Source organism: Gopherus evgoodei, chromosome 13 (genome assembly GCF_007399415.2).
Source record: "Gopherus evgoodei ecotype Sinaloan lineage chromosome 13, rGopEvg1_v1.p, whole genome shotgun sequence".
NCBI classification, from domain to species: domain Eukaryota; kingdom Metazoa; phylum Chordata; order Testudines; family Testudinidae; genus Gopherus; species Gopherus evgoodei.
Window position 1 is genome coordinate 11052738 of NC_044334.1, and position 14488 is coordinate 11067225.

The 14488-nt window shown below is 45.7% G+C and overlaps 1 protein-coding gene across 1 annotated transcript in view; it reads right to left on the minus strand.

Moving 5' to 3' along the window:
* Positions 1 to 1740: 1740 nt before the first annotated feature.
* Positions 1741 to 14488, minus strand: part of TMEM132D (transmembrane protein 132D) — a 424540-nt gene continuing 411792 nt past the window's right edge. Inside the window, exons 6-9 of the mRNA XM_030583344.1 lie at positions 13813 to 14018; positions 10927 to 11200; positions 7741 to 7932; positions 1741 to 4503 (exon numbers count right to left, since the gene is read on the minus strand). Of these exons, the coding sequence (XP_030439204.1) occupies positions 3319 to 4503; positions 7741 to 7932; positions 10927 to 11200; positions 13813 to 14018 (1857 nt within the window). The 3' untranslated portion in view covers positions 1741 to 3318. The remainder of the gene's footprint in view (positions 4504 to 7740; positions 7933 to 10926; positions 11201 to 13812; positions 14019 to 14488) is intronic.

Below are 14488 nucleotides of genomic sequence, written 5' to 3' on the forward strand. Positions count from 1 at the left end.
CTCCGCACGGCTCCGGCCTGGCCCCCAATCCCATCCCTGGGCGGCGCGGCTCGAGCCCGGTCCCGGCCAGCTGTGCGCCCCGGCTCTGGCCCCAGCTGAGCGCCCCAGCTCCAGTCCCAACCCCGGCCAAGCGGCCCATCCCAGCCCGGCCCGGCCCCCATCTCCAGGCAGCGCGGTAAGGGGGAAGGGAGCATGGAGGGGGTGTTGGATAGAGGGCAGAAGAGTTGGGGGGGTGGATTAGTGTCGGGGCAGTCAGAGGGCAGGGAACAGGGGGACTGAATGGGGGAAGCATCCCGGGGGAGGGGCAGTCAGGAAGGAGCAGGGGTTGGATGGGGCAGCAGGGGGTAGTCAAGGGACAGGAAAGGGGGCTGGATGGGGCAGGGGTCCAAGGGGGAGGCTGTCAAGGAACTTGGGAGGTTGGATGGTGCAGGAGTCCCGGGGGGCGGGGCGCATGACCCTCTCAAGGGTGAGGAAGATGGAACCGGTTGTTAATATTTTGGCAGCTCATCACTGCTGACCTGTATAAAGGCACTCCCCATGACATTCTAGGCCTACACTATGTCCAATAATATTATTCTCCACATTTTCCCTGTACGTTTACTCCACCTCTAGATATGCCACGTGTGACAAAGTTCCTCCTCTACCTTGGTGGGTCCTGCATTTATTTGTGGATTTGCTCGCCTCAGAGATTCACCATGTGGGTCAGGAAACAGCTCAGAGACCTTCCCCTCTGGTAGAAGCCACAATCCAGGTCAATTCCTCCTGTGTCTGATCAGGAGTTGGGAGGTTTGGGGGGAACCTGAGCCTGCCCTCTAGTCTAAGTTCCAGCCCAGGGCCCTGTGGACTGCAGCTGCCTAGAGTGCCTCCTGGTACAGCTGCACGACAACTACAACTCCCTGGGTTACTTCCCCTTTCTCCTGGTGTCTGATAATGCTTGTACTCCTCAGTCTTCCAGCAATACATCTTCTCACTCTCAGCTCCTACTGCCTCTTGCTCCCAGCTCCTCGCATGCATGCTACAAACTGAAGTGAGGTCCTTTTTAAACTCAGGTGCCCTGATTAGTCAGGCTGTCCTAATTAATTCTAGCAGTTTCTTCTTAATTGGCTCCAGGTGTCCTAATTAGCCTGCCTGCCTTAATTGGTTCCAGCAAGTTCCTGCTTGTTCTGGAACTGCCCCTGTTACCTTACCCAAGGAAAAGGGATCTACTTAATCTGGGACTAATATATCTGCCTTCTAACACTCTCCTGTAGCCATCTGGCCTGACCCTGTCACACAGGTTACTCTTCTAAAGTTGTCCTAAAGGAGTATTTATAAATAGAAACAAGGGCCAATATCTGTAGCTCTCTTTCTGGCCCCCCCAAACCAAACCCTACCTGCATCTTGTGAAGTAGGCTTTCCAGACAGAACTATACATGAGTGTTATTTGCAAAGAGTTTCAAATCTTAAGAGGGGTGACTCAGTGCAAAATGCACTTAATCATAACATGTCGGCGTTGTTGTTTTATCTTCCACACAAACAAAGCGCCACATTACAGGATGGAAAAGTTTGTAACTGGATTGTGCTGAAATCCTTAAATCTGCATGTTCCTTTAATCCAAGAACAGTTGTATACATTGTTGACAGTCTCTTTTATGGTAAATGAGTGCAAGGACAGAGAGGAACTCAGCATAGAAAAAAAAATGAAGCCCACCAAAATGCAAATTTTATTTGCAGTTGGTATGTTTATAAATATATATTACATTCTTACAATCTACAATACATTCTAAATACAGATGGATTCAATCAAGGCGTTCGTGGGTAGGGTGGGATATTAAATTGGACAACCTAGGTTTGGTGGCTGTGAGAGACTCTGTAATCAACTAAAGGCATGGGTTCAGTCTGCAAAACAAATGGAGATGGGGAGGGGGAGCCCAAACCAAACCATAGTTTCTTGGCACTTTGCCACTGGCGATTAATCCTGGACCAAACAAATGACTCCAGTTTTAGGGCAGGAGGGCACTTCAGCTTCAAAGGGCAATTACTGGAATTCTACTATATATACATATAAGAGGAATGAGAAAAGAATCATCACCGCTGGATGAAACAAATATTATTTATCAAGCTTAGCTGTTCAGCTATTAGGGTGTATAGTGCTTCTCCATGGCCTTCATGCTGCCCTATAAATATGCACAGCAGTGGGTCTGAAGAAGCATGATCAAAATGGAAATGAACAACCTAGCCTCAAAAGGGGAAGGAGTTCAGCACAACTTACACTTACCCAAGATAGAGTGGCCAACTTGGGTAAATTACAACAGGTAAAGCAAGTACCAAATTAGTTCCGACGGCTCCTGTGCTTGGCAGAACTGCACTGTGGATAAATAAATGTGGATCTCAGTGAAGGGAAAAGCCACCAAACTTCCAAAGCAGATCAATGCTAATAAGTGCCCCCCAGGATATCAAATGAGAATGCTCCAGGAAAATGCTTGGGGAATACAAATTTAAACAGGAAAACCAGATAAAGTGGACTTCTTTAAAAGACCTTGGTTCTCTCAAACCTTTCCAAAGCAAACTTTCCTTTATATGAGCAGTATGTTGATTATAGATTATACCTTCTCCTATTTTACAAATTAAGAAATACTGAAAAGTGGCCAGCAAAGTTAATTATCTCAGCATTTACTGAAAAAGAGAGTGTTCTGTTATAATTGTACGTGTATCCATTCTCAGTGCTTGGGAGATGGTCATGCAGGTCTGTAAACAACTCAGTCACTCTCACTCCACCAACCCCCAGATTCTTTGGAAACTCATAACTTTGCAACTGAGGTTGCTGTGCTGCTCACACTGCAGTTGTCTGTCAGCTTTAAATTAACGTTCTCAGCTGGATGTCCTCTGCTTGTGTCTAGAATGACAAGCTTCCTTTTGTTGATCCGTTTATTCCGAACCTGATTTTCGCTTTTAACCACAGCCTGTGATATTGAACATTAGAACTGTGTGAGCTTTGTAATATCCAAACTGTGTTGGAGTTTGTTATTTCTATTGATTTCCCGGGAAAGCTCAGAGAATGAGATCTTATTATTTTCTAAGGTTTATTTTTCCACGTTGCCATGCATCAGAAACTGCACACACATTTTGTTCCAGTCTCCAAGCCCATTAGAAGACTTGAACTGTATGAGCTGTACAGGATCTCTGCTTTCTTAGCTGGTTTTGGGTTGCTTTCCGGGGCTCCACTGAGGTATTATCCACCACTTGACTCATTTGCCAACACATTTTTTGCCCCAATACCCAAAATTAAAGGCAGAAAGGTGAGTGAAAACCAAAACCCAAAAAGGTCCATAGCGTCTTGTTACACACTCTCATGTAATCTCTCCATATAGTTTCTTAGCTCTTTGCACTCTCCAAGATCGATATCCTGGCACACCCATTTAATATCATCCTCACTACTCATCAGGATGGAATTGACAGTTGGGCACCCATCGTCGGAGGAGATGGTGGTAAAGGTGGTGAATTTGACTCGTTTCCGCTTGGAGGTAGGAGAGGCGGTTGGTTCACTTTTCTGTTCTTTCCCTTCAATGAATGTGGAGTCTGATGACCTGAAGACTTGGCCATTAACGTTCTTTTGGGCATTTGTGCTGAGGAGATATTTGCTCTCCTCAAAGTCCACCCCTCTATCAATGGCAGTGATGCACTCATCTTGTTGGGATGAGAAGTTAATGTGATTCTCCAGAAGCTCTGTCCTGTTGCTCAACCCAACCCAGTCGTGAGAGTGGCTCATGCCTTCCTGCTCTTCAAAGGGGACCTGCTTGTGCCTGTACTTCAAAGCAAAGCTGACACAGTTGATAAGGAAGACAAGGATTGCCAGGCAGAAGACTCCCAACAAAGCATACATTCCTATCTCCAGATCACTGAGCCCTCTGGGTGTCTGCACAAGGTCATTCTCTTCTAAGTCCCCATTGCTTCTTGGCAAGTCCACCTGTGCAGGGAAACTGGTGAAGTCTATTGGAATGTTCTGCAGATGGCTGTCGTCATCCAGAAGGCTTTCTCTGTCCTCTTTTTTACTTAAAATAGACCTGTCCGTAGTAGTTCCTTTGCCTTCCATTCGGCCCACTGAGGAGCTGCTGTAATACTGCCCATCTGGCCTAGCTCTGTCCTGCAAGTTGGTTTTCTGACGCCGATCGCTTGCATGGTTTTCCAGGTGGACATCAGCCCCGTTTTGCTTGCTGTCACTGACATTAGGGTTGGCGTCATTCTGTCCGAACTTGACTTTAATGCTCCCACTCCCAACAGCCAGGACACTCTTCCTTTTGGATTTCTGGCATGGTTCACTGATCACCATTTCCACCTTCACCAGTGTCCCGTGGCCTTCAGTCTCAGCAGCGATCATGGGCCACTTGAATTTAGTGTCATGGTGAATGGAGACCACCTTTTCGTCTAGAGATGTAGCCACCAAGGAGAAGTCTTTGACATCGTAAATATCCAGGGGCATGACAGATCCATCGCTGAACTGGACCCAGCAGCTGATGGCTGCTTCCTGTAATTCATGAAACACACACATACACACACACAGAATAATCAGCAAAGGAAACACACTGTCTCCCCACCAATCCTCTTCTCCCCACAATCCATTTATAAGCAGGACAGAAATGAGGCTGAGTGAGAAAATTAATTCCTCACTGAGACATATAAAAAATACTAGTTTTAAACACCCATTGGTAATAAGCTTTGTTTTCCCTGGAGATGCGAAAAGGAAGCTGTGTTCTCTGAGATCCATGGAGTCTACTTCAGCATGATAATAAATTGCACATCAAAAGGCATTACTGGCTACTGACTCCGTTTACTGCAGTTATATATTTAAATGAAAAAATATTTATTACATTATTTCTAAACTGCTTAAGATACAAAGTCTCCTCTTGTTATATGTCACATATGTTAAAAGCACCTAATCTAGCAAATAAAGCAACAGTGACTCTGGGTCTTCGAACTTCATTTTTGCCTTTCAGCATACAAATGTTTCTGCACAAGGTGGGTCATTGGGGGTTGTTGTTTAAGCAAAATGCTAAGATAAATGTCATGCTTGCTAACAATGTAAAGCAAGACAATACTCTCCTTCGTTTAGAATTATGATGTCCTGCTCTCACATCCTCTGAAGTCAATAGACCCATTGCTATTGAATTCAACAGGGGCAGGGTTGAGCCCGAATTCTGCGTCTTATACACACAATAGATTTTCTCACATGTCTAGAGATTTTGGGACCCTCCATTTTTGGTTGCCAACTTGAGACCCCTTTAAAGGGGTCTCATTTTCAGAGGGCAGGTGCTCAGCACTTTCTGACAATCATGCCCTTTAGGGTGTCTCAAGTTGGCAACCAAAAGTAGAGACACTCAAAATTGTTAGTAGCTTCTAAAAATCTTGGCCGGCACATGCATACCCCCACTCCAGATACTCTGTTGGTGTTGGGATGAGCAGTACAGCTCCATTGGAGTCTATATCCACCATCTACATCTAACTATTTTATATGTATTTAAAGAGTAGATGACAGACCTGAAGAATAAAACAACCAAACAAAAAAACAGGCTGTTTTTACATCCTAACTTAATGCACATGTGGAGAGTAAACTTTTTTCTTTGTTTTTTAAAATCATGTTTACCAGTAGTTCTCCTGTACAGGTCAAGGAGATAGCCTACACTGTAACAGGATTCTCTGCTGTTTTAACTAAGGGTCTGATTCTGAAATCCTTACTCAGGAACAACTCCCAGCATCCTCAATAGGAGCTTTGTCTGTGTCCTTATTTCAAGACCAGGCCTTAAGACTTTGCTGGCTCTGTCACAAATCCTGGCTTTGTGTTTATTAATCTTCAAACGTTTCTTGAAGGCCACATGGAATTTATGGCATCAACTCTCGTTCTCCCTCTGTGCTGCTTAAACCATCATAATCATTTAATAATTTCATATTGCTCTCCTTATGGGGAACGTGCTTTGAAATATAATGTTCTAAACAAGGGGGGTAATTGGGCACGGATCAAAACTCGTACAGCCCTGCCAGGGTGAACATTTTCCTTTCTGGTGTGTTACATTTTTGCCAGCATTCCGAGTGTGCCACTGCACCCAGAAGAGGGATTCAAAGAGACTTGATTTCTTGGAACTGAAATGTCAGAGCAGTGTAGCATGCTGGGGCTAAATGCCATCAAACCCAGTTTCTGAGCTGATTTCAAGGTAGAGTGTTTAGCTCCACATGTCAGCAATGGATTAGCTCATTGGCTCTGTTTCTAACTGCATGGCACCATCTTCCCAGCTCTTGGAAATCTATGGGAACCTGACTTTTATTGCACTAAAAAAACAGCAGCCCTATGTTACTTCTCATCCACCAGCTCAAGGATAAGGCCCTGCGCTGAATTAGAGTCTCTCGCCAGTTGGCCAGAATTCAAACGTATTTACCCTTATAATTTACCTTTAAAGCACAAAATGTGTTTAAACATAGAGGGCTCAATTCATCCTGTGTCACTCCAAGGTCTTCCCTGATGTAAACCCACTGATGATGTTGGTACACAAAACAAGTCATTTCAAATGCAGACAATAGCGTAAGAAAGAACAAAGATCAATCAGTCACTGATGGCAAATTTGTTAAATGATCCAATGTTTTCAGACTCAATGAGCTCTGTGAATGCAGACACTGCATGGCTGCTGAGTGCCAGTGCATGAGTGCACCATGTAATTCAATCACTCAGGTCCCCAACAAAGCGGTTTCAAAGTGAGGGTGTGAGAGAGAGCAGAGCACTGGCTGAGCATCACACGGGATCGGAGTTTGAGTCTAGCATTCCTGGGACCAGCAAGAGTTCACAGCTCAGACAGGAGGAAGTGTTTGGTGTTGCTCGTAAGGGAAGGCTCAAGCAAATGCCGGAACAAAGCTGATGGCCCCTGGTGGGAGCATTACCTGGCTGTCCTCATCAGAAACGGGCTTTTGAAGGGATGGGGATGAGCAGAAGGACAGTGAGAGACCTTGTGGCCCCTGACAAAGGAAACAAGGGGTGACTGAAAAATCAGCCCTTGCTTAAGATACCTCCATAACATGGGTCAGTAAGAATGGGAGGTTCTCAGGGGCATTTTGAAATACTCATAGCATGTAACTAAAGATGGAGGTGTCTGGCATTATAGCAAGTCCAGCCCCATCTGTTAGCGGTTTATAGCACAAGAGACCCCGCTCTGTTCTCATTTGCACCAGTGTCAATAATAATTCCACCACCCCTGGCAGTTACTCCAGTATGAATGAGAGAAACTGGATCACAATAGTTTACTGTGGGGAAATACAGAGCTCTTTCCTTTTTTATCTCTAGCCTGGTGCATTCATAGGTGTCCGCCCCAGCTGGAGCTTGAGGGGTGGTGTGTTAATTTGGATGGAATAAATGGGGCCAGAGACCCCAACAGCGGGATGGGCGGGTTCTGTTGTTTGTTTATGGCATGTGACTGGGTTGTCTGTGGGGCTTTGCGTTATTTATGGGCTGCGAACCAAAGAGACGGAGAGGGTTTGTTGGTTGGCACTTGGATTTTTGTTTTACAGGCATACTGCCTTTTTTTTATCGGAACATTGTTTTTCTATTAAGGTGCCTGGTGACCTTCAGATATAGGTGCCTATAAATTACAATGTTTTGCTAGAATATTATTAATAAAAGGCGGCCCGATCCCATCAGCTTAGCTGGCGGGAGATGCTGAGTAGATTGGGGCTCAGAAGTGGCATCCTGTCAGTCCACAGCACACGTGCTGGGTCCTTGTACCTGCTTTGGTGACTGAAGAAGCTCCTGTGCTACTGCTGTAGCAAAGATGGCTTTATTGCTCCCTGGGCTGAGCTGCAGGGAGAGTGACAATCCAGTTACCAGTTGGACTCCAAGGTCTGTTATGGTCACCTTCTCGTCCAGAACTGTCACGGTCTTCTCGGCCAAGATGGCATCTGAAAGAGGGGACAGGATCTGAAAAGAGAAATCGCTATTAGCGCTGGATGTTTTTGGATAGCACCCAGCATAATGGCATCCCCAATGGGCCCTCCGGTGTTACTGTAATGCAAATAAATAAACAATTGCACTATTCATTAGTGCACAGATATAATATTAAGGCTATATCTTTATACATTAATAATAAATGATAGGTTAGTCAATTGTCATAAACTGATATAGAGTCCAACCAGTAAATAGGCTGCTTACGAATATATACAACACCTTTTACTAATGCACTTATAACTGCTATTCATATCTGTAACATGCTTAGAACATCTATTAATCAGTTATTAATAGAGTTGGGAGATATTTTTTCAGCAAGTAGTAAATTCGCTTAAAAATGCACATTTTGGGTCACCGAAATTATTCGTGAATTCAGGTCAAACTCAGGGAATAGTTTTGGCCAGAAAAAATATTTTTCCCCCCAGAAATGACAAAATGTTTTGTTTCGACATTTTCAAAACGAACCATTTGGAATTTCATTCCCAAAGGATGTTTGCAATGTTTTGTTTAACTGAACGCATTCTGGGAGTTTAGTTTCTGTGATCAAAACAGTTTCAGTTACAAAGTAATTGATTTGTTTCCAGGTTTTTTCAGTTCAGCCACCACACTGAAAAATCAGCTGTTCACTCAGCTCTCTTTATTAACCCTTTCTAAGTTCACTACAAAATGTAACTGTAATATTATGTGCAATTAAATCAGTAATAATTAAAAAAGTTTGGATGTGCGGGGGAGTAGAGGTAGAAAAGCCTTTTACTGAGATTCTAAATATAACAACACAATTTGTAGACAATTAGTAGAATGAGTTTCATTCCAAATTCTTGCCCTGCGGAACTGAAGGATAAGAGTACACTCCAGAAAACTGTTGTGACAATGGGACGGAAACACAGAAAGAAGGCTCGTTCTGACTAAAGGGATCTGAATACTCTGAGCAGGAGAAGTTGCCAGACTGAGACACCACTAACCACAGACTTGTATTTAGAAGGGGGCTTAGTTTAACGATGCTCATGTGGTGGGCTACACTTTGCCAAACAGGTTCTTTAATCAGTTTCTTTCCCTTTGAATTCCCTTTTCAGAATCACTCAAGATATTTATGTGCCCTTGGAGTGAGCACTGCAAGTCCCAGAGTCTTGGAGGCCTATAAAAAAGACTTTTTTTATTGAGGCTCCCAGACGTGGCAGCCTCAGAAGCCCACTTCCCCAGGACCGACAATCAGTGCGGTCAACACGTGCAGATGCAGATATCTAAGGGGCTGTCCTGAAAGTCTGGGATCATGAACATACCTGAAGATGAGGCAATTATCTCCATTTTAGCCCTAGTACCTGCTGATAGGTTGTCTACCTGGGAGTACGTATAGGAGATTTATCCTTTCAGTTCTGGGACCTTGCTTCCTGATCCAGTGAATGGGTTACCAGAACAGGCGTTAGCAGAACTAGCTTCTGTTTTTTTGGCTCTGCTGCTGACTCTCCATATGACCTTGGGTAAGCCATTTAACCTCCCTATGCCTCAGTCTCGTCATCTGTAAAATGGAGTTAATGGTCCAAATTCTCAGGTAGCGTTAACTGGCATAGGTCCACTGAAGTCAATGGAGCCACGTCAATTTACACCAACAGAGAATTTGGCCTAATGACACTTATTCTCAGCCTTTCTAAAGCACCTAGAGACGCTTGGCTGGAAAGCACTATCTGAACGCTGATTGCTATTATTGCTTTGTGGGTGTCCTTGTCCCTGTAATGTTTATATCCTGTAACACGAATTGAATTTAAATAATTTCAATCCCAGGCTTTCATATTTCCATCCTGATTCTTCAACCTGCCCTAGTTAATATCAGCTTTAGTGCCTTGCTCTGTCAATTTAGGCCCTGACAATATTAAGTTATTTCACCAGCTGCCTCCCTTGTGATATCTGCAGTTGTGGATCTGGTATCAAAAAAAGTATTAGTCAAATATAGGCAGAAATGGGTTTGGATGTTACATGGGATGGGACAAAATTACTAAAGCCTGCAACCCACATGCTTCAGGGTACAGGTTGATCAATAGCTGGGAAGAGAAAGAAACCTGATCCCCCGCTCCCCAGTAGAGTACTGCACCAGTGAGTGTATTAGGTAGGTTTTTACACTTTCTGTTGAAACATATAGTCTTTGCTTCTGTTGCAGAAGGGACACTGTGCTAGATGCATGATCAATGGTCAATGGTGACATTCCTGTGTGTTCAAATGTTAGTTTTTACATGTGACTATATGGCTGGTAAAAGCCCTTGAGACTGAAATCCTCTCATTAGCTGCAGAATAGACACAGCTGGGACACTGTCCATGCAACCTTCCCTACTCATGTGCCTCAACCCTGACTCAGCTCACCATCTAAGAGGGGGAGGGTCATTCAGCCTTCAACCCCATTCAGTCCATGGCGTCTCCACTAAGACTGCCAACAAGGGGGCATATTTGTGCCAGTCACAGTGTTTTTGATGATGTGGGCACAGTGCCCATTGCCCAGTGGATGACTCAGACCACCACTCATTTTTGACATAGGCATCGGATGGCAGAAGCTTTCAGATACTAGCAACCCAGGCCAGATTCAAACCCAGGACCCAGCGTAACAATGAAAAAACATTGTAGTCTCTTCCGATACCCCAATTCCTGTCTTCCTATCTCAGAGAGTCCCTCGAAGCCCCAACCCCTGAGATGTGGGGGAGACGTTTGGGGGTGTGTGTGGTGGCATATCCAGTTATAAAGATAAGAACTCCTTAGAAAATTCAGATCTAGATCCAGGTTTAGATTTCATCCTCTGTCCTGCCCCAGGTCTGAAGGTGTTGGATCTGGGAGAGATTGGTTTGACTCCATTTCTATGCTCCTATTCCTAATGAAGGGACTCCCCCGGTGATGACTGCCAAGTGCTGTTCTCAGAAGGGTAGGGTAAAGCCTGGTACACCAAGGTGAAGGAGGAGGGGGAGCCCAGTAGCCAGTTTTCCCTACCTGAATTGTTGTCATTCCAAGTTCTTGTCCAATCAAAACCTGTCCGCCTTGCAGCTTAGCGATTCTGGGCTCCTCCACCTGCATGAAGTCACTCACCAGCTCCGTGATATCCACCTGCCAGTCAGAACCCAGCAAATAGCTCAGCTGGCCACCTGGGTCGGAGGGCTCGGCTACAAACTGTGTGAGGACTCGCACCATAGCGTGCTGGTACTGCAGGGTGCAGCCTCTGCCCTTCCGCTCATCCTCTTCTTCGTCGTCGCTATCTCGGGCTGGTCTGAGGAAACAGCAGCATTAAAAAAAAAATCAAGCAACCCAAGGAAGGAGGGCGAGGCTGCGTGCCTGGCTGCAACAGTTTGTTAAGCACTGATGGGGCATCCAAACAGGGAGCTGGGGTATCTCCTCAGCTTTTTCCTCTCTCTTGTCCTGCATACCCAGGCTACATCCAATCCTGCAGCTTCTTCCTCTAGAACATTTCTGACAGAAGTCATATTCTCTCATCTCCCCAAAGGATGACGGTAGCCCTCCTGGTTTCTCTTGCCTTCACAGCACCATGCCTCTGATTCACACAAAAGCAGCTTCTAAGGTCGCCTTCCTTTCCTGCGCCTCTGACCACTCCACTAGGGTGACCAGAAGTCCAGATTTTATAGGGACAGTCCTGATTTTTGGAGTTTTGTCTTATATAGGGACTTTTTACCCCCTACCTCCTGTCCCGATTTTTCACATTTGCTATCTGGTCACCCTACACCCCACCCCTCGCCATCCTCTTGGAATCCCTCTAGTGACTTCCCATGTCAAGTCCAAACTTTTCATCTTCACCTTCAACCTCTTATCCCATGACTCACCCCACTCTGTCTATGATGCCCGACTTGTCTGTGCTTTTGTCAGCGATGGACACGAACATCTCCTCTGCACTCTTATCAGCTGCCCATACCAATATCTCCATGCTGCCAGTTAATGCATGGAAACCTCTCTTTGAATAGGTCTGTAAGGCCATGCCTTCAAATCTCTCCAGCAGAAACCTTCTACTGTGATGCTTCAAGGAAACCAGTCAGTAAATCAAGGGCAGATGGGAATAGTTCACACCTACTTTATCAATTTGTTATAATAGTAATTAATAAAATGGTCAGTGTAAATAAACCCATATCCCTCTGGCCCACCCTTCGTGTGCCACTTCGCAGACTGTAAGCTAGGGGTTGGCAACCTACGCCAAGCTTGCCAAAGGTGGCACGCGAGCTGATTTTTGATGGCACGCGGGGCGGGCTGAGCCGCTCAGCTGCATTGGGGTTCCCACTGCTGGCCCCTTGCCAGCAGGGATCCCGCTGCCAGTCCCACTCAGCACTCGCTGCTGGCCTGGGTGAAGGAACCTCAGGCTGGCAGTGGGCTGCGACCCCAGCTGGCAGAAGCCAGTGGTGGAAACCCCAGAGTGGCGGTGGGCTGAGCTGCTCAGCCTGTTGCCACTCTGCAGTTCCAGCTGCTAGCCCCTTGCCAGCCGGGGTCCCACAGCCGGTCCCACTCAGCGCCTGCTGCTGGCCTGGGTGAAGGAACCCCAGGCTGGCAGTGGGCTGAGACACCAGCTGGCAGGAGCCGGTGGCTGAAACCCCAGAGGGGGGCTGGCGGAGATGCTCAGCCCACCCCTGAAACCCCAGAGCTGGACGGGATGACCTGCTCAGCCTGCTGCCACTCTGGGGTTCCAGTTGCTGGCCCCTTACCAGCTGGGGTCCCCGCTGCGGCCCCACTCACCTTGCTTCCAGCACCGGCCCCCTGCCAGATAGGGTCCAGGCTCCCGGCCCTGTTCAGCCCTACCAGCTGCCAGCTCCATTCACCTCAGCTACCAATCTGGGGTTCCAGCTGCTGACCTCTTGCCAGCCAGTTATCAACTTATAACTCAGAAGCCTGCCTGCAGCTTAAAGTATTTCAATACGTGCCACCAGACATTGGAAAACTCAGCAAGGGCAAGGATCACACTAAATTAATAAGATCTACATATTAATTTAATTTTAAATAAAGCTTCTGAAACATTTTGAAAACCTTGTTTACTTTACATATAACAGTAGTTTTGTTATATATTATAGACTTATAGAGAGACCTTCTAAAAAATGTTAAAATGTATTACCGGCACGCGAAGCCTTAAATTAGAGTGTACACATGAAGACTCGGCACACCACTGCTGAAAGGTTGCTGACCCCTGCTGTAAGCTCTGTGGGGCAGGGACTGCGTCTACACAGTACCTAGCAAAATAGGACTCTGATCCTGATTTCATAGAATCACAGAACATCAGGGTTGGAAGGGACCTCAGGAGGTCATCTAGTCCAACCCCCTGCTCAAAGCAGGCCAATCCCCAACTAAATCATCCCAGCCAGGCTTAAAACACTACGGCCTCCCAGTCAGAGAATCAAACCCCGGTCTCCTGTGTGACAACTTACCACTATACTAACGAGGATGTACCTACTGTAATATACATATGGAATATATAAGTGATGCAAACACACTTAGTAATTATTATGCTTAATAAATAGTTATTAATAATAAATTAAGCAATGGTATTCCATTTACCAGGCCTCAGACCAGATAGATCTGGTCTTTGCTGATGTCTTGTAGTATGGCACAAGTGAAAACACTGACCCTGCCTCACCCGGCCAACAAGCTATTTCCATTTAAGCCAGTAGTGCTATAAAAGGAAATTGATTTTCAGTGCAGATCCATGCAATCTGTGGTTCCTGTTGCCCTAACAAGTACAATGCGATAGCTGATTGAATAAATGTCTGGTGACCTTCAGGTTTACACCGGAATTGCATTAAGGCCAAATGAGTGTGTGCAGATCCGCTGGCCATGTCAGCTGCTTGGCATGTGAACCACCCAGATTGAACATTCGCTAATGAAACCTACCTCTTATTAGAGATGATAGGGACTCTCCACCCCTTGATCTGGTTTAGTTCTGTGTCAGAAATCTCTATCTGCAGTGGGAGGCGAGGAACCCAGACTGTCATTTCCAGTGGGGCAGTCAGATGCTGGTAAGTAAAGTTAACGATGACATTCACTTTGCCTTTCATTTCCTTCCCGTTGACAAAGACGTAGTCACATCTGTCAGAAACCTGTAAAAGGGAAAGGGGAAAAAATTAATGAGTCTCTGAACAAAATTATAAAGCTCACCCCGTGCTGAGTGAGTGGGAGGGAGGGAGAGATAAGATTCAGGTTTGAACTAGTTCCAAACTCTGAGGACAACTAGCAAAAAGAAGAAAGGTGCCTGGTTTGCCATTAGCAGACTGCATAATTTAGGAATACTTGCGAGCAAACAGGCTTTTCCTGCTATAAATATTTCCAATGGGAGCTAGCATAAAAGAACAGTTCGATTCAGTTCTCAGCCCCACCATCAGAACTTCTGGCTCTGGTTCTGAACTTGTTCTGGCTTTGATGGAAATCCACTGAGTCATGGTCTCAGACCCTCAGTAAGTCAGAGAGATGATATTAAGTTCCTTCTCCTCCAGTTTGGTGTGATTCTAAGGAAATGTAATGTAAACATGAGGAAAATCAGATGGGTAGGTGCCTACACAGGATATTCAAT